Source organism: Lonchura striata, chromosome 1 (genome assembly GCF_046129695.1).
Source record: "Lonchura striata isolate bLonStr1 chromosome 1, bLonStr1.mat, whole genome shotgun sequence".
Lineage (NCBI taxonomy): Eukaryota > Metazoa > Chordata > Aves > Passeriformes > Estrildidae > Lonchura > Lonchura striata.
This window is the reverse complement of record NC_134603.1, coordinates 153,231,409-153,250,222: the sequence shown is the minus strand read 5'-3', so window position 1 is coordinate 153,250,222 and position 18,814 is coordinate 153,231,409. Positions and strand designations below refer to the sequence as shown.

At 46.6% G+C, this 18,814-nt stretch overlaps 1 protein-coding gene across 2 annotated transcripts in view; it reads left to right on the top strand.

The window, feature by feature from the left end:
• Nucleotides 1-2,332: 2,332 nt before the first annotated feature.
• The window catches only part of CRHR2 (corticotropin releasing hormone receptor 2), a 152,121-nt gene continuing 135,639 nt past the window's right edge, over nt 2,333-18,814 (top strand). Inside the window, exons 1-2 of one of the 2 annotated variants that reach the window (XM_077789598.1) lie at nt 2,333-2,479; nt 17,656-17,749. In XM_077789598.1, coding sequence (XP_077645724.1) covers nt 2,414-2,479; nt 17,656-17,749 — 160 coding nt within the window. In that variant the 5' untranslated portion in view covers nt 2,333-2,413. Of the gene's footprint in view, nt 2,480-16,898; nt 17,750-18,814 lie in introns of those variants that run through there. The other variant, XM_077789593.1, reaches the window with a different exon arrangement.

The window sequence follows — 18,814 nt, the reverse complement described above, 5'->3', positions numbered from 1 at the left end:
GTCTCTTAGGAGGATTCCAAGTTTTCTAGCCCATCTCCTTGCTGTGAGGTTCATGCTGTCATAAATGGGATTCCTGGGGAAAATTAGGAAAGTAAGTGTTGTTGTAGGTATTTTAGAGAGGGTCAAAGGCTGTTTTATGCCTTTCTGAACAAATGACAAAAAGCAAAATAATTCAGCAAGGCCTTAAAGGAAGATGTCCAGGTGTTTCTGCATCTGAGTAAGGCTTGCTAAGCTTTTGCAAACCCTGAGAATTTGCTGGAACTCTTTCCTCTGTGCCACTATGACCTTTATGCCAATTGATTTTGATTAAAAAAAAAAATCAGAAAACAACTAGGAAGGTTGTGGAAAGGCACTTTCTTGGGGGAAAAGGAAGAAGAGGCTCCATCTCCCTGCAGGAAACAGCTGGCAACAGGTGACTGGAGAGGCAGGGTATGGCACTGCTCCCTGAGGAGATCCAGCTGGGCTGGGAGGGAGCTGGTCCTGCCTGCTCCTGGCCCAGAACTGTGACTGAGAGCTGTGTGCCTCAGGACACAGCTGGGCTTTTGGGGACAGTCCCAGCTCAGATGGGGGAAGGTTCTGCCTGTGATTCACACACAGCTGGCTGTCCTCTGGGCAGATAGGGTGGAGCAGAGGGGAAAATAATCTCATTAGGCTCATTGCTGGCACTGGGAAGCCCAGGGCTTGGCCTGATGCCCACACTTAACAATGCCACAGACACATCCATTGTATGGAGAAGGCAACTGCACATGGAGGGCAGGGAGTGATAATTCTGCTAGACCCAGGAATTGGGCCCCAACATGATCAGGCATCCAAATCTGTAAGATTCCAATTCTCTGATCATCAACATCCACCCCAGAGCAACCAGAGGGCCAGAAGCTCCTTGGGCAAGCAGCAGGAAGATGAGAGGTGACCTTGCTCTGCACAGGGGTCTAACCTGGCAAGTATCTGTAGTTAAGAGCAGGACAAATGTGTTTTGTTTCAGAAACCAAGTGCACAAGGCTCAGCCAAACAGGCAGGTTTGGGGTTGCATGGATAAAAGTGTGCACATGCATTGGGGAGTCCTAAAAGGCTTGGCGCTGGGGAATAAAGGGCTTCTCATGGCAACTGGGAATAGCAGAGGAGGTGCCCCACAGCCTTGGAGACTTTGGGAAAGGCGTGCTGATGAATCTGGTGACCAATAAGCAAGAATCCTTTTGCCTTGGGGTACAGAGGGAGATGGGAGATTTGCTTCTTATTCATTATCTTCCAGGTGGAGATGCTCATCACAACTGGTAATGTTGCATGGTGGGCTTGAGGGGTGTCCTGTCACTCTTGGAGGATAGGCAGGTGGTTCAGAGTGCACAGTGTCAGAGAGGATTCTCCCTTATCTTCTCAGGTTTGTAGGGGGCCACAGAATCCTGGAAAGACTTGGGTTGGAAAGGACCTTAAAGATCATCCTATTTCAACCATCCTGCCAAGGGCAGGGACACCTTCCACTATCCCAGGTTATTCCAAGCCCCATCCAACCTGGCCTTGGGCACTTCCAGGGGTGGGGCAGCCACAGCTTCTGTGGGCACCCTCTGCCAGGGCCTCACCACGCTCACAGGGAAAGATTCCTTTCTAGCATCTGATCTAAACTTTTATCTTAAAAAGAATGCTATTGCTATATGCTCCAGCAGAGTCACTCTCCCTCTTTTTATAAAACACCTCTGCACGCTGTGCACACAATGCAGGTGGTACCTGGGCACTGGGGGAAGCCTGTTGCTCCTGAAAGTTTTCAGGCTGTGGAGTTAACACTTTACCTAATGCCTGGCAGAATGGGGTGGTGGTGAAGGGATTATTAATGTTCCTGAGGGGCTGTAGGAGGTGTTTCCATTGCACCTAATTTTGGAAAATGCTCCCCACTGCACCCAGAGCTCGGGCAGGGAGAATCCTCTTGCTCCTGGACACTTTGGAGGCAGTGGAACTTCCAGCGTAGGGGAAGGTGGGGGAGGATCCCCGTCATTTCTGGAAGCTGGTGTGGAAGGCGTCCCCATCGCTCGGGTGGAGGGATCTCCATCACTCAGGGCTCGGCGAGGGGCTCCCCGCGGCTGCCGGCCGAGCGCGGGCGGCGCGGCCCCGCTTCCAGCTGGCGACGGGAGCGGCTCCGGCGCTCGGAGCCGGGGCACAGGACGCTGCCCCTCGCTGCTGGAAGCCGTGAGGGTCGCGCTCCCCCGGGGGCCCCCCGCCGCCTCCATCCCCGAGGAATCCTGGGCGGAGGGCGGGCTCGGCTCCCCCTTCTCCCTCCCTCCCTGCCGGGGCTCCGCTCTGGGACGCGCCGGCAGCGCCGGGCTCGGCTGCGGGACGGCGGGCAGGGGCGGAGGGCAGCAGGCGGGGGGCGATGCCGGGGCAGCGCCGAGGGTCCGGCTGAGCCCCGGGCACCCCCCGAGCTCTCATGGCGGGGCGAGCGCCCCAGCGCAGCCTCCCCGCGGCAGCGGCCGCCGCGCTCCTGCTCCTGCCCGTAAGTGCCGGGGACGGGGACGGGGCGGGGGTGCGGGACAGGGGCAGGGACTGGGATAGGGACTGGGATAGGGACAGGGACAGGGAGGGAGCGGGGGGGATGCCCCACGGCCGCGGGGAGCGCAGGGCAGCCCCGGGGCTCCGTGCTGCTCCGTGCCCCGCAGGTGCGCCCGGCTCTGGGGCACCCCGGGCGGGCGCCGCTCCCTGCCAGCTGCTGCCGGGATCCCGTGGCCTTTTCGTGCTCCATCACAGGTGCTCTCAGAGCCACCCTCTGCTCCCTCGCCTCTGGAGCCCCTCTGAGTGCGCCCTGCCCTGTGAAACAGCCACCTTTGCTTGCCAGAAGTGGTCCCAGCGCAGGGACGCCGCTGGGGTGGCAGCTCCGTGCCCCAGCGGGAAGGGGTTTTCCCTCCATCCCCTCGCTCCCTGGCGGTGCCCGGTGTCCCCGGCCCTGTGCCGGTGGCTCTGCCGGCACCGTGTGCCCCAGCAGCGCTCGGCAGCCCGGGGCGGCGATGGGCAGGGCTCAGCCCACGCACCCAGCCCAGCGCTTGCTCCGGAGTGAAACCCGCAGGAAGCTTTTCCTTCTCCATCACCAGCATCCCCCCGCGAGATGCTGGGGTGGGGTGGAGACCAGGTTGGTTTCTGTCGGACTGGACTTCAAAAGCTTTCCCAGTGTTTTTTGGTGGCTTGTTTTGTTTTGAGCGACGGTTTCAAGTGTGGTTAAGCCGGACTTGAAAAGAAAACGGGAGAGGTTAAGCAGCACTGAACCTGTGCAGAATTTGTAAAGGCTGTTCCCACAGCTTTAAAAAAGTGGCAGTGACCCTTCTGAACCGCAGTGTAATTGATCTATCTTTAACATTTCCTCAGATAAAGAAAGAAAATCTGTTCTGTTTCCTTAAGTTCTGTCTATTTTGGTTTGGGTTTTGTTTGTTTATTTGGGGGGTTTGTTTGGTTTTTCCTCCCCTCTCTAATTTAGAAAGAAAAAGAAAAGCCAGGTCAACAACAGGCTTCAGAGACGAGCAACAATTTATTTTTTTTTTTTTTTTTTCACAGTAGCTTTCTTAGAAGTGAGAGAATACTTTCTCACCTCCGCCAGTGTCGGGCTTTTTTTATCCCCAAAAGAAGGAAGAGATCAGTGCACATGGGATCACAGTGGCATGGGTCTACACACTTGCTGTTTTCAACCCCAAACCACTATTTCCTGATCTGTTTCTTAGTCTTTTTTCTCTCTCAGTCTGTGTTTTCTCTTATTGATTTATTTTGGTCCAAGAATATATCTCAGTTTGTCTTTAGAATGTGGGATTTGTCAGTGGGGTTATCAAAAGTACTCAGGTACTGAGTATTTAGCCAGACTAATCCATTCTCAATGAATCAAGAAATGTTTGTGTTTCCTCTGTGGATATAGTCTATGGATTTTCCAGGTTTCCAGTTCTGCTGCAACTTTGCATTTGAATTATTTCTGCAAATTTTGGTAGTTGTGTCACTGCTTTAAAACCAAAAACTGCCTCAAAAGAAATGGAGAAGAAAAGGTAGATTAAGGATCAAAAAGTGAAGTTCTCATAAAATGTGTTTAGTCCAAAAAATGTGAACTCTGAGTGTTTTCTATGTGTTTTTGTAGAGGAGCTTATTTGGGTGGAACATGCTGATGTCTGGCAGGGGCTCGTGTATACCTGTGTGGGAAATAACATTTTGAATTTTCACCTTCAGAACAGCTCAGGTTGCTCCAGGTGTAGCAAAAGCTTTTGCTGCTCCTGTGGGGAGTGTTTTAATCCCTGAATGTTGTCAATAAATCTGGATCTCTGCTTTCCAGCTGGAGGGAACTTTGCACCAAGACACTTTAGAGCAGTGTTTTAAAACTTTGGCTCAAAGCCAAAGCTCTTAAGCTCTTGTTTAACTTGAAAACACTCGAAAGTGGACTCGAAGTCAGTGACTTTATCCACATTTGTGGATTTGAGGAAAAGAATAGCTGCTCATGAAAGCAGGCCCTTACCCAATTAAGGGAGTTGAAGTTTTCACAGGAGCCGAGCAATTGTGTTTTATGGGAGCTGCAGGTTTGCAACGCCCATGAGATGAGGCAACTTTCTGGTACAGAATTAGATCTGCCACATGAAAATGCTGGTGCAAATGACCTGACAGATTTCACAGGGCTGGTCAGTAAAAGGGTGAAGACTTGAACTGAGATTTATGTTCTCTTAAAGGAGTTCTGGGTGTATGATGCACTTGAAAATACATTTAACTGAATGTGGGAAACAAAAACCAAACCATAAAATGAAGGCAAATTAGTCTTATGACATTTTTATATAAAGTCCTTGCTAAATTCACATAATTTGGAGGGGGGGGGGGAGATTATTAATCAAAACCAAAAGCATGGCTTGCTATCATTTATTTGTTCTCCTGGAGCTGTTAAAAGAGCTGGGGCAGTGTGAGTGTATCAGCCAGTGATGACAAGTTAAATAGTATTCCTGGTCTGAGGCTGCCAAAATTCAGCCCTGTTGTGAATTAATGCAGCATAAACATCTCATCAGGAGAAGCTTTTCCTGGGGCAGTACTTTGTCAGGGTTTAGTTTGCAACCATCCCATGGCAATTACTGGATGTTAGAGGGAGGTGGCTGCATGCTGGTGTTGGCTGCCTGTAGTTTTGCCATAAAACATTTCAGTGATGATGTTCATCCCTGCCCTTAGCCAGCAAGAAAGCAGCTTTAGCTTTTGTGCATATAAGGCATCTGCTTACATATTATTATTGTGTCAAGAGCAGAGGAAAAGTCATGATCAAGTCCTCTAAACTCTGTGACCTTCATATTCCAAACCAGAGTATGGTTATGGAGGAAGAGAGAGCTGGGATCTCTTTGCAGGCTGTGCATTACCAGGTGCAGAATTTTAATTTCAGCCTCACAGGTTCTAACTCCACTGCTACATCAATATCTCCAGGAAAGCTCTCCAGCCTTCAGAATAAAATGCTAGAGAGTGACTTGTGCTCATGTGATTGAGCTCCTTCAGCATCAAAACCAGGGAGGTGCTGCACAGACTGTGCACGGAGCTGGTCCATGGTGCTTCCCAGCTCCCAGATCATTCCCAGGAACTCTGTGAGACACCACCAGATTGCTTGGGGCAGAAATGTGGCCAGGAGCCATTCTAAAACTTGAACGGTTGAAGTGATTAAGGACTTAGATCTTTGCACTGCTTGATTTATTGGCTTGGATGGAGAGTGCTGTGCTGCCATCGCTCTGGGCTTGCCCCAGGGAGGAGTTTTCCTCTAAGGCCAGCTGTTCATTGCTGTGAATTTGGTGATCAGCTCTCTTTGTGTCAGGGATTACTGAGAGTTCCTGCTGCTGATGTGCTGAACTGAGAGACTCACCTCGGGAAAAACGGGGTAGTGAATGATACAGACTTATTAAGGACGTGTCTTCCTGTTTTCTTTTTATTTTCATTTTTCCCTATTAGTAAACCAAATATTTTAAAAATATTGTATTAGAACAAACATACAAACATTTGCACATTTCTAGAGTCTTTTAATAGTTCTGCAGATCTTATTTTTTGGGGAGAGGGGGAGGTGAGGAAATGTGGGCGGCAACAACAGGCTGCACATGCTGCTGAATCTGTTCCTTTGTAGTTTATATCACTTTCAGGTTTTGCAGCACTGCAAATGCAAGAAGGAGATTTAGGGGAAAGCTGATTTACTCTAGATTAAAAGTTTATCCAGCAGATGACTTTTTTGCCGGAATTTTCTTTTCCACACCATGTCTATAAATTGCAACAGATCATGTCCTTGTCCTTTCTTTTAATTTACACTGCTTTTAATCCCAAATGTAGTCTGCTCTTCGTTAAAGTGCAAACATTAATTATTGGATGTAAAGCTGGAGCTGTCCAGCGGGCCACTCTCACCTCCCTTCCTCCTGTGGGTACTCAATGGCCTGTGTTAAAGCATTGCATCAACATTGTCTTTGCCTCCTTATCTTTCTATTCATGACAGTTAAACACTTTGTGATGGTTTGCTTTATCAAACTATTTCTTTATACAGAATTGCTTTCTTTTACTGCTAATAATTCTTTTAATCTTAACAACTTTGAAGGTAGCTGTGTCTGATTTAAGTTGGCAAATGTTGGGTAAAGTGTTTTAATTTTCTTCTCTGAGAATTTGTATAAATTTGCCCGCAGTCCTTGTTACAAGAGAAGACAAACAGAAAGTAGATCAGCCAAAAGACAGAGCTGTCCTTCAGGTGACTGTCTGCTTGAATCTCGTCAGTCACATCCAAATACATGAAATTTTCATTTCCAGTTCGTGGTGCCAGCCTGGGGATGATTGTGGGATGCTCCCTGCAATGCTCTTTGACAAGGACCACGTCCTGTGGTAAGCACTGCTCAGTTCCCTGGCCCTGGGCTCATCTGCTTTGGCTCTCCCAAGCAGATGTTCTGCTGGAACTTCTCAAAGGCTGGTCCCTTTGGCTGTGGAAGGGAGAGAGAAGGGCACTTCACAGAGATGAATTCCAGTGTCCTGTCCTGACCTCTGACTCCCAAGTCCCTCCTTGCTGTGCAGAGCCAGGTGCTGGGAGAGTGCTGCTCCTTCCCCTGCTCTGGTGTGGAGCTCAATGGGTGGAAAACTGGGAATCTGCCTTTCCAAACATCCCTTACACCTTATGTGCCTGCACAGAAACTCAGCATGTTTTCACTAAATAGGAAAGAAAATCCATTTGATAATTCAAGAGCTGAAAAGCACTTCTTCCACGGAGCTGTAAGAAAATGAAACTAATTAAACAAAGCCAATTAAAGCTCTACAAACTTTTGCATAATGCTGGCTGAGTAACTGTCCACTCTGGGCTGTGTATGCCGGGAAAGTAAATAGTGAGTAATGCAGATGGAGATTAAAATACATTAGCTGTCCTCACTGCAATGCTAAACCCTTGCCCTGGTAATAGTAGCTGAAGTGCCAGAGGGCTGGAGAGGAGCTGCCAGCTTCCAGGGCTGTGGGATAATCCCTGCTGCACCCCCAGGTCCCTGGTGTGCAGGAGAGCTGCTCAGTGCTGTCCTCTCTGCACTGCCATGGTTTGGGAAGTGCTGTGCTCCGCCAGGGGTGGCTTTTCTAGTGCAAAGGAAGAAGGAAAGGAGGCAAAAGGGAAGGAGAGGAAGTGTGCTGATGGGCCTGAACAGGTTTCCTGTGGGGCTGCCAGCCAGGCTTTGCTCGCTGAGGTATCCATTCCCTTTGAGTGGCAGGAGCAGATCCCAGGCCTGGCCATGGCTTGGGTTTCAGGGGGCTCAGGCCAGCAGAGGCTCCTGAGCCACACCAGGGCTCTGCTGGGCACTGTGGCCATCACAGCTCTTCCCTTGCTGCTTGCTTGTTGTGTGAGCAAACATCCCTGCTGAAATGAACAGGGCTTATGCCTTTATTAATGTTCAGCTCTTTATTAAAAAGATCAGCTGGGCAGGGGGCTCGACACGGAGCTCGCCCCTGCTGCTGTGGCTTTTTCCTGGTAGCTGAGGAGGGAGAAGGCTGCAGGATCTGTCCCTGGAGTCTCTGTGCAGGGTCTGTCCCTGGAGTCTCCATGCAGGGTCTGTCCCTGGAGTCTCCGTGCAGGATCTGTCCCTGGGGTCTGTGCAGGGTCTGTCCCTGGAGTCTCTGTGCAGGGTCTGCCCCTGGGGTCTCTGTGCAGGGTCTGCCCCTGGGGTCTCTGTGCAGGGTCTGTCCCTGGAGTCTCTGCAGGGTCTGTCCCTGGAGGTCTGTCCCTGGAGTCTCCATGCAGGGTCTGCCCCTGGAGTCTCCGTGCAGGGTCTGTCCCTGGGGTCTCCATGCAGGATCTATCCCTGGGGTCTGTGCAGGGTCTGTCCCTGGAGTCTCTGCAGGGTCTGTCCCTGGAGTCTCCATGCAGGGTCTGTCCCTGGGGTCTCCGTGCAGGATCTATCCCTGGGGTCTGTGCAGGGTCTGTCCCTGGAGTCTCCGTGGCACACTGGCAGCCAGAGGTGAAGAGGTGTTGTCCTGGTTTGAAAAGCAAAACCAGTGAGACGCTCTAAGTCAGAAGTACAATTTATTAGGAAAAAGGGAACAAAGAACCAAATACATACAATGGCACAAAAGAAGAACCACTGGCAGAGTTAGAGATACAGCCTGACACTTGCTGGCTGGGGCGGTGGTGGCAGATGTGGTTCTGTCCAAGCTGTGCTCCTGTAGACTGATGGAGTTTCCCTCTGGAGGTCCAGTGCAGAGAAGGTCTCAGCTGTTCCTCTTGGAAGAGGGGATCTCCTTGCTGTCTGCACAACCCCGCTCATATCCTTGATGGCATCGTTTGTCTCCTCCCTCTGGGCGGAGCATCTCACACTGGAATGCTGTGATCTTCTCAGCCATGTGGCTGAAAGAACAGCTCCTCCAGGAGGGACTTATCTGTGAGTTATGAGATAAGGAAAGAAAGGGATTGCAGCTCGAGGTGGTAATGGAATACACCCCAGTATTATAACCTAAGACAGGTGTGCAGTCTGTAGCTGAAGTCCCAGCAGACCATCCTCTCTCCTTTCTTCCTGGCACACTGGCAGCCAAAGGGTGAGGGGATGTGCAGAGCCTGCTGTCCAAGTCCAGCAGCAGCTGTCCCCTCTCCTTCCCTCCTGGGAACACCAGGAAGAGTTGTTCCTTTGTTCCTGCTTCCCACAGCCCAGTCCAGTCTGGTCCCCTGCAGGCTATGGTGACATGTCAGACACAGACCAGGGATGTGGTTCCCTTTTCCCCAAGCAGCTCACCCATCCAGCCCCCTCCACTGTGCCCAGCCTTCCATTTAGGGGTGTTTTCATCCCCAAAACCCCCTCCCATGATTCCACTGGTCTCTCTATTTTGCATCCCAGTCCTAGAATGGCAGTGTGGGTGGGGATGTAGGTGATTCCCAGGAGCAATTAGCTAATTAACATTTCAATATCAGTGCTTAGCTCAACTCAGCAGTGTCCCAGCAAGGCCGTTTTGTTCATAACACCTGCCAGGGACCAGGCTGCTCCTCCTGCTATCCATCGGCTCTTCCAAAGCAGAGAGGAGCCCAGGACATCCCTCTGGCTGCTGAGAATGGTGTCTCAGAGCTCAGGGAAGTATTTTGACCAGGTGTGCTTCCAGTCAGATGCACTGAGGATCTTTCCTCATCCTGCCTCAAAACTCACCTCAGCTGAGACACCTTCCAAAGTTTAAAAATCCCCTAAATTATCCAAAGAAGTATCTTCATCAGGATTTTGAAGTCTTGTCAGACTTGCAGTATTTCTTTCCTTCAGAAAGAAAAAAAAAGGGGGGGATTAAAAAAAAAATTATCTTTAAATATAGTAATAATTTTAAAATGTCTTTTCATAGTATTTGGCATACTATTTCAATTATAATTATGTGAAAAGAGTAAAAAAATCTTAGAAACATGAGTGAGAAAGCCTCTGGATTGATGATTATTTTTCAAGATACAGTCTGTAAGCTGTTTACTGCATTGCCCACTGCATGAGTAGGGAGTAATTGTTATCTATGATTCTTTTTACCATAGGGACTGTAAATCATATAGAATCAAGGAATGAAAAAAATAATTTCTGCTGGAAAGGATTGCCAGAAGTCCAGTCACCTCCTCAAGGCAGGGTTAATTCCAAAACCAAATCATTCTCATCCAGTTCAGCTGTGAAAATCTGCAAAGATGGAGCTCTCACAACATCTCTGAAATGTCTTTTTACATCTCTTTTCCAATGCTCAGTTGTTGTCATGGTGCATAATTTTTTCTTCATGTTCTATGAGATTTTCTCTCACTTCAGATTGTGAATGATGCCTGTCTTGATGCTCTGCTGTCAGTTCCTGAAAGGAATCTGACTCTTCAGAGAGGAGTCTGTGATTCCCCTTCAGGTAGTGAAAGATAATTCCAGACCTGGAGTTAAATTTCACTGTGATACTTGGTTTTCAAATCTAGAAGTGGGCTCCAACCCAAGAATTAGCAGTTTAAGGAAAGACAGAAAGTTCACTGCTGATACCCAGTGCCACCTCGCTGGTTCATTTTTAAATCCCTGTCAGGAAATCTTGGGTCAGAGGAACATTTTGTGGAGGATACAGAGGTACCACCGTTGTCATTCCAAGGGAAGCTGAGCAGGTATCTTCAGCTGATAAAATCTTGATCCAGATGGGTTTTTACCTTTTTCACGTGGCAGAGACCTGAGAAACAAAGATGAGGAGCTCAGATTTGTTGAGCTGGAGCTGGGAGAGCCTGTGAGGTGTGGCTTTGGAAGTGTAGTGGCAGTGGGGACAGAGCATGGCTCAATGATCCCTGCAGAGGCTCTGCCTGTAGGTAAAGGTTAGATGAGGGAGGTATTGGCATTCACTTGGGTAAATATGACTTTTAAACTTGAGTTGCTCTGGATTCCCTGAGTGTTTTGTCTCCAGTGCATGATTATCTCACCCTGGAGTCCATGTTTAAAGCACAGGCGATGGATTGGTCCCTGACAATGGTTCCTTCTTCCACTTCTGAGCATTAGAGAGCCTGAAGTAAAGCCTGCTGGAATAGGGGGGTGAGGTGAAGCACATTGCAGCTGCTGAGAGGATTCACAGGAATGGGAATTGGGTGGGAAAAAATTACTCACAAACCTAAGGAGAGAGCAGACATGAAGGCAGGAGTGTCCTGAGGGGCTTGCTCCCCTTCCAGGCTCTGAATATGATACCCACAGGCATTGGAATGGCCAACAAAACTCTTCAAGGATGTGAAATTGAAAAGTCTTTCCATTAAACAATCTTATTTCAGGAGAGTTGCACCTTGTGATTCAAATGCAGTCATACTAATTTTCAACATATCAGGTTTCTTTGGAAGGGCTTTGAGACCTGGTTGGACAAATCCAGCCCATGGGTGGCCTTTACCAGGTTTGGTTTGTATCTCATGGTTCAGAAAATCCCTCAGCACCTGCGTGGCTTTCAGTGGATGAAGAACCTCCCTTGTAAAAGCTGCTTCAGCAGAGCTCACTGAAGGCAGATCTCCAAGTTTGAAAGACAACAGTGAAGTTCAGCAGTGGACTCAGTGTAGCAGGTGCTCAAGGGTTTGTTTTTAATTTATTTTTGCATCAAGATTGATTTAATTTCATGCCTTAAAACCGAGCATGTGTTTAGTTGCTTTGTTGAACTGGGGTCCTAATTCCCATTCCATGCAGGCTTTTAGTCTCTTTTTCCAGACTTCCTGGAAGAGCTGCAGAATACATCTGGCCTCTTAAGATCATGGAGCAGTCTCCTGGAGTGTTTGGTGTTCTCTAGCAAGTAGCAATGTTTTATGTGGCCACTTGGATTAACTCAGAGGGACTTTAAAGAGCTGAAGGACAATTTGAAAAGGAGCCTATTTTTCTTGAACTGTGCTCAGAGTCCTTCCCTTTACTGTAACCTTAGCTGGCTCAGGTTTCAGGTTGCAGGCTCCTGTGAAAACTTGTATTTGGACTTTCTATCCCAAATGGAAATTATTTTTCTGCTGAAGCCAAGCCAAACAACTGCACACTGCCAAGTGCTGCTGCACGAGCAATTTTAAGTTACTGTGTTGAGAAAGGCCAAAAACATCATGATGCAGAGGGCTGACCTTTTTGGTTCTCCATAAAACAAAGTCTTTCCAACACACTGGCCCTCTGACTTCTGTTCTTTAATAAGCATCTCTTTCAGATGAATCTTGTGGATGAAGTAACCACAGGGCAGTGGATATAAATCCATCCTGGCCACTGTGAGGATGACTTTCCCCTCCTCTCCTGTGCTAATCTCTGTTTTTGTCCTGAAGTAGCAGCTCTCACTCTTCTGGTTGTACATAATCCTTCAGGTGATGAGTAGTCAGCAAATATTCCAGCTCTCCTCATTCTCCCCCTTGTGTTGCCCTCTCTTAGAAGGAAAGAGATGCTCAGATGAACACTGGCATTTTTTTTTAAGAGCATTCCAAGGAATATCTGGTGGGTTTTTTTTTTTCCCAAAGCCTCTGTTTCTCCCCACCAGTGATGCAGAACTTGCCAGATGCCCACCTGCCCTGGAAACTGTGTTCAAACAGAGGATGGATTTTGTCAAGGAAATGTGGGATTCACTTTGATTTTGCTGAGTTGAGCTCTTTCACTAACTACATTTTCATTGTGAAGTTAGAAGCCTGTGTTTCCCTAAGATGAGCTTCTCTGCACACAAACTAGAATTTTGCTTTTAATTGGGCCACTGCTCTGAGCATTTCCATCCCAGAAGTTGGGGTGAGAACTCAGTCTCATTGTGGAGATGGAGTGAATTTATTTGCATTGCCTAATTGAAGAACTAAAAATTAAATGCAGTTTTCCCTTTTCTCTTGCACTCGAACTTTTTTTTTCGCTGAGTTCTGGGGCAAAGCTACTAAGCAGCAGCTTTTCTGTGTGCTAAAGACAGTTTTGCTGCAATTTTGATGTTGAAACAAGGTAGCATTTGCAGCCTCGGATATTTTAAAGAAATACATGGGAAAAGCTGGAGTCTTGAGAGCAGTGGAGGTTCCCAGAGATGAAGGGTAGGAAGAAGCATCCTCCTGACATAATCCACGCCAGGTGGTTTCTCAGGAGTGGAAAATGCTTTGTCTTTATAGAGAGCACAGTGAACAGTGCAGGGTGAGATTTTGTGTGGCAAAGAAGATGTGAGATGGACCCTCTTCTTGTCAGCTGTGGACTGAGCACATTTTGTGTTGATAACTCCAACATTTTTCCATGTTGGAAGGTCAATTCATCTTGCTCAGTAAAAGAAAGAGCACAGATGATTAAATAAAATTGTCATGTGCTCGTGTCTTCCTGCAGCCATCATCTCTAGGAATGTTTTGATCTCTCCTTTTGCATGTAGTCTAAAGAAAATTTAGGAAGGATGCATCTAAGTGACTCTGTCCTACAGTACATAAGACCCAGCTGATGCAGTCAGTGGAGGTCATTCCAATTTAAAGATTTAAAATACCGCAGATGAACTGCATCTGGAAAATTCCTGCTTCTCTTCCTGAATTCCAAAAGAATCCCTGTGTGACCAGCTCAGCTGCTGCTCTCTCTGTTTTGAAGTCTAAATCCCACTGCTTTTCTGGGAGTGGCTTTCTGCTGAGATGCTCTTGTCCTTCCATGGGATGGATTTCTCTGGGGCCTCGGGAGTACTAGAAACTACATTTTTTTAACAAACAGTTTTTGCTCTATTGCTTTGAGGCTGTGTCAGATGTCAGCACCTCTCAGCATGCCACCAGCAGATGTTTGACAGGGAGGCCTAACAACTGGCTTTTATTAGAGCCATGTGGCATCTGGGAATTCTTGTGTGAGGGTGGGAAAGGGGAGTGTGTGCATCTGTCCATCCACTGCCTCCAAACTCACCTCCGCCTTGGCAAGGGTGTTCCACTGTCATGGGTCATCCTTTTCCTCTTCAGTCCTTCCCTTCAGCTTGCATTCCTGCTAACTTCCCTCTGCTGCTGCCTACTGTGAGATATTTAAAATTACCAGATGCTCCATTGTGTCTCTGTGGTAGCCCCATGCTTGTGTTGACATTTTTGGATCCTATCCATAGATTTGGGGGCTGGTTTTTATTCTGAAGTCATTCCTTTATATTCCTGTAGCCATTTCTTCCATGTTTCAGAAGAGAAAACAACCTCTTCCATGAATTTTAAAGCACTGATGTTAATTTGGTTTTATATTTCTATATTGCTTCACAGAGGAACTCTGTATTTCGAGCCAGGACTCTTTGTTAATTCTTCTTTAAATGAAGTTACAAATCCTCTCTTACCTGGATGGAATAACCACAAATGCTGGTGGAAACTGAGAATAGGCAACTCTTGTGTCTCGTAGTTGATGTCCTCTGACAGAGATAAAGATCTTTCATGAATTAATGAAGAGCAGTGACCATGTCCAAGGGGAAAGATCCAACAAAATGCCCATGAGAGAGGCAGAGAGTGCCACACCAGAGTAACTCATCTTTTTCCCAAAATCCTCTCAGATGTGAACGGGAAGTCAACCAAAGGCTCTGTATTTTTTTTTTTTCTGAAGACTCAGAGCTGGCCTGCTCTTAGTTGGTGTCCCTGCTTTGGAAAGTAAAGGATTAATTTCCACCTCAGTCTTTGGCGCAGCACATTAGTTTTATTTGTTCATAAATGTCCACAGCGGCTCTGAGGAATTAAGTTGGACATTTCTGTGCATGATTTAGGTAAATTTTCAGGACAGAAAAGAAGTGATTTGGTGGACAGAGGTGATGGAATAGCTGTTTCAAGAGAAATGCAGTTTGAGAAAAGTCACGCATTAGTGACCCAAAGCGATTATTTCAGTACTTCAAAATATAATTTCTGCACAGTCATGGGCCCAATTATTTATCTTTACAATTCTATATTACTGAATTTTTTCTTGTTCTTTCTTTGTTTTTCCATTTTTTTATTATTGTAAGAGGAGTTTTTCAAGGCTGCCCTAAGAACAGAGGCTGGACAGAGCTAAAGAATAAAGCAGGGATTTATTCAAAGGATCTCCTCCATGGATCCACCTTGGGCAGCACCAGAGCCCAGCCAGGGCTGCACCCAAATGACCCAAAATGGTCCCAAAATGCACGAGCGCTCCCGGGGCTCTCCCTAGGATCAGTTCTGCTCCATTGGCACCTTGGAGTTCATTGTCCCATTCCAGCTCCAGCCCAGGCAGTCCCACCCTGCTTGTTTTTCTCTCTCCAGCCCACGGTGTTTGTGCTCCTGGGCTGAGGTTTGGATCATTTGTCCTTGGTGCCCAGCTGGAGCAGGAATTGTTTTGTGTCCCTGCTCTGTGCACAGAGCTCAGCATCCCCTGGTACGAAGCTCAGAACTGCACACTGAAGCAGAACAGAATCTGAAAAATATAAAAATATAAACCTGAGTCATAATTTGGGTTTATCTGCTTTAAATACAATTTTTAAAAGAAAAAAGTTTCACGCACAGCAAGGCTGTTGACTGTGGAGAGAAAATGAAACCAAAAGTAACATAATATGTGGAAAGCACTTTTCCCCCCAGCCAAATTAACCTGAGCTGAACCCTAAGGCAAATGTGACATTTAACCTTTCCTACTCCTGCCCAAGCTGTGCTGAGCTTGACCTCTGTCTGTGCTTTCCCATCGTCCTGGGGAGGGCACAGCTGAACACGCGGCGTATTTACAGTGCACGGGGATGGCTTGAGTTTCTTCTTTGAAGTGAGGCAGTGCTTTGGCCTGGGAGGTGGCAGAGGGGTGAGGGGTGGAAGGGAAGAAATGCCTCTGCTGTGTCAACATGCCTGGATCTGGCAGGAGACGTGGCCACTGCAGAGTCTGAGGTTTGGGAGCTCCGAGCCTCCGGAGGTGGAATCTGCACCTGGCTTTGTCTCCCTGACCTGACCGTGCATGGAGGTCCTGCCACGGGAGGCAGGAGTTCTGAGCCTCCCTGGGTGCTGGAATTTGAAATGCAGGGAATTCTCAGAACTTTGGGCCTGTAAGGCAAAGTTTAGGATTAAACACAAAATTTGATCTGAGACTTTAAACTTAGGTGCTACAAGTGAGAATGTAGTTAAAAGCAGAGGTATGTTAAGTAGAAGAAAGTTTAAAGTTTTAAAGTATGGAACTCTAAGTTTGTGTGTTATAACATGATTAATTTAAAAAGCTTACACTGGTATGAGTCTATAAAACAAAATACTTAAGAATTAGGTCAAAAATATAAATATCTTTGTTAGTACTGTTATGTTAGTTAATAAATCTTTAAAAGGTCTTGTAACTAGAAGTTTTGGGACTTTTTGAGTTATGTGGTGGAGATATGATCTGAACTCACCTTTCCTACCTATGTAAAAGATAAGAAAAATAAATCACATTATCTGAAACAACTTAGAAGTCATGTCTCTAACTAATTCAAAATTCTTCACACATCCTCACACGTGGAGGAGAAACAGCCCCTTCATGGAGTTGGTATGAAAAGAATGAAATCTGGGAAAGGTTTTCTGTTTGTACTTCAATGCTTCCTATTTTATAAAATAACAGCAAAGTGAGAACTAGGTAGAAAAAGGTGCTGTACAAAGAACAGTTGTTCTTTAGAGAGATTGCTGATGGATTCTATTGTCCTGAGCACTTACCGTCCTTTTTATTAAGTGAGAGAATTCAGTGACCTAAAAAATGGGTTCCTCAATCACTTAACACACCTTAGGGCACTGAAATATAGTATCAACCTTTAGAGTATGGTTGTTTCCCTGAGTAAAAGCTGCCTGAATTTTGTTGGAGTCATTCTGTGTAAACAGAAAAGCAAAGGCATTTTGTGTGTTACCATGGCTTTATATCCATCTCAGAAACAGTCAGAAAGATTTTGTTTCATAGTTTGAAAATTGGATTTTCTGTCATTGATCTGTCACTCCTGAATTTTCCTGTCACATTTCGTCCTACCTTTCTTAAAGGACTTTCCAAGAGCTTCCCTTGCTCCAAGCAGGATCCCAACTTGGCTCTATAGTTTGGTGTAGTCTTCTCTCCTCTGTCTGCACTGGGTGCTTTATTTTGAGTGTGAAAATTAAATATTCCCATTGATTTTCAACTCTATTCCCTAAATTTTACTTGGGGTTGTACTGCTACCTTGTACTGAACCTGCAGCTTTCTCAAAGTGCCCATGTTGGCATTTCTGCTCTTTCTCACTGTTATTTGCCCTCAGTGGAAGGCTCAGCCCTAAATGCTGAGGGTCAGAAACTTGTGTGTCTTCCATTGGCTAAAAAGAGCCACAAGACACCTTACAGGGATGCCAAATTATCCTATACATTCCATGGAAACACTTTATTCAAGCCCTCTGAACTGCCCTTTGCCAATTGCTGTATCTCTTGAATGTGCAAGGATCTTTGGCACCTACATATCAATTAAAAGTTCACTGAAAAAACTCAACACACAATCTTTAACTGAAAAAACTCAACACAATCTTTAATGGGATGTGATGATGTGATTCAGCTCTGCTGTTTCAGGCATCTACTTTCAGGTGATGAGACAAAGGGGATCCTGAGCTTTGTTAAAGGCACTGAGCAGCTCCCACAAGGAGAGATCCAGAATAGGTGCTTAATTTGCAGTTTCCTGCTTTAGTCAGGTGAATTCCATGTGATGCCCTGGAGCCGAGCAAGTACAACCACAAACCTTCTGTATCAGTGGGTGTCTGTGCCTGAATAAATCATGAATGGGAACTGCTCTGAGACTGCTGGGGCTTGTTGTACTCATGAAAGAGAAAATCTGTTCTAGGTTGCTGCTTTACCTGCTTGGTTTCTTTCTGTTTATCCAGATAGTTCTCCACTGTGAATCCTCTGTGAACCTGCCCTTGTCTGTTCTGCTGGAAAAGTACTGCGAAGCTTTGTCAGCCCGCACCAATGTCACAGGTATTTACTCCTCTGTTTCTTGGTGGCTTCTTGTTACTGGAGGATCCACTTTCAAAGTGCCCTTGCTCCAGGAACATCTTCTCCTGCTGAGATAAACATACTGTCTCCAGCTTGGCTTTTCCTTGGTGACAATGTGCAGTGATGTGACGAGGAAGGAGAACTTGGAATTTTGCACACCTGGAGAGAGCTTCAGAGGAACTGCTGACAGCCCTTTCTCAGAGCTTAATCAGTTGAATTAGCTGTACTTACTGACTGGTGTGGTAGTTGAAGATTAGTATAGTTGAATTAATTAGTATAGTTGAAGTGTCTTGTCCATTTATCCAGACCAGTTTATAGAAGCAGGGCAAAGCACTTGTCTCTTGGCTAAAATACGCCAGCACAAAAATGATGCTGTAAGAGATGTGAAACTGGATCCAGCTTTCTTTCAGAAGGGGGAGAAGCACACTCAGAGCCACCCTCCTCTGCAGCATGACTTGGGGGGGTGTGCTGCAATGAATGGTGCTTCTGGGGAAAAAACTAAATTTCTTCCCTTCCTCTTCACTTTCTTTTTCCCCCTGGTGAATATTCATGGAGGAAAAGAGCTTAAGATATAATGTAAGTGTTATCATTCAGCCAGGCGTCCATCCCTGGGAAACAGCAAAGGAAATGAGGCTCAGGGAATTAAAAATCTTTCTGTAAAATGTGTTGGATCAGTGGTGTTTTATTCTGACTTAATTCCTTCAGGACCATAGGTTGATCTGGATATCAGGCTGAAGTGTGAAAGTTGTGGTGCCTTAACTGCCTCTCAATTTGCATATAAATGGGTGTGTTGACCTGTATTATGAATCTGCCCCAAGCTCTGCCCCTTGGTGCCACTGTGTTCCAGGGAGCAGATTTGTTTATATCAGTTTAATGACCATCTATTCCATTCCTTAGCTGGAAACAAAGGAAAGATAAATGAGGTTCCATATTTGGACCCTTCTTTTAGGTGTTCTTTGCCTTTTGAATGTGTTTGTAAATATTGTTGTAAAACTTGCCATTTATTCATGAAGTGTTTTTCCTTGTGCAGAGCTTCTGTTTTAGAAA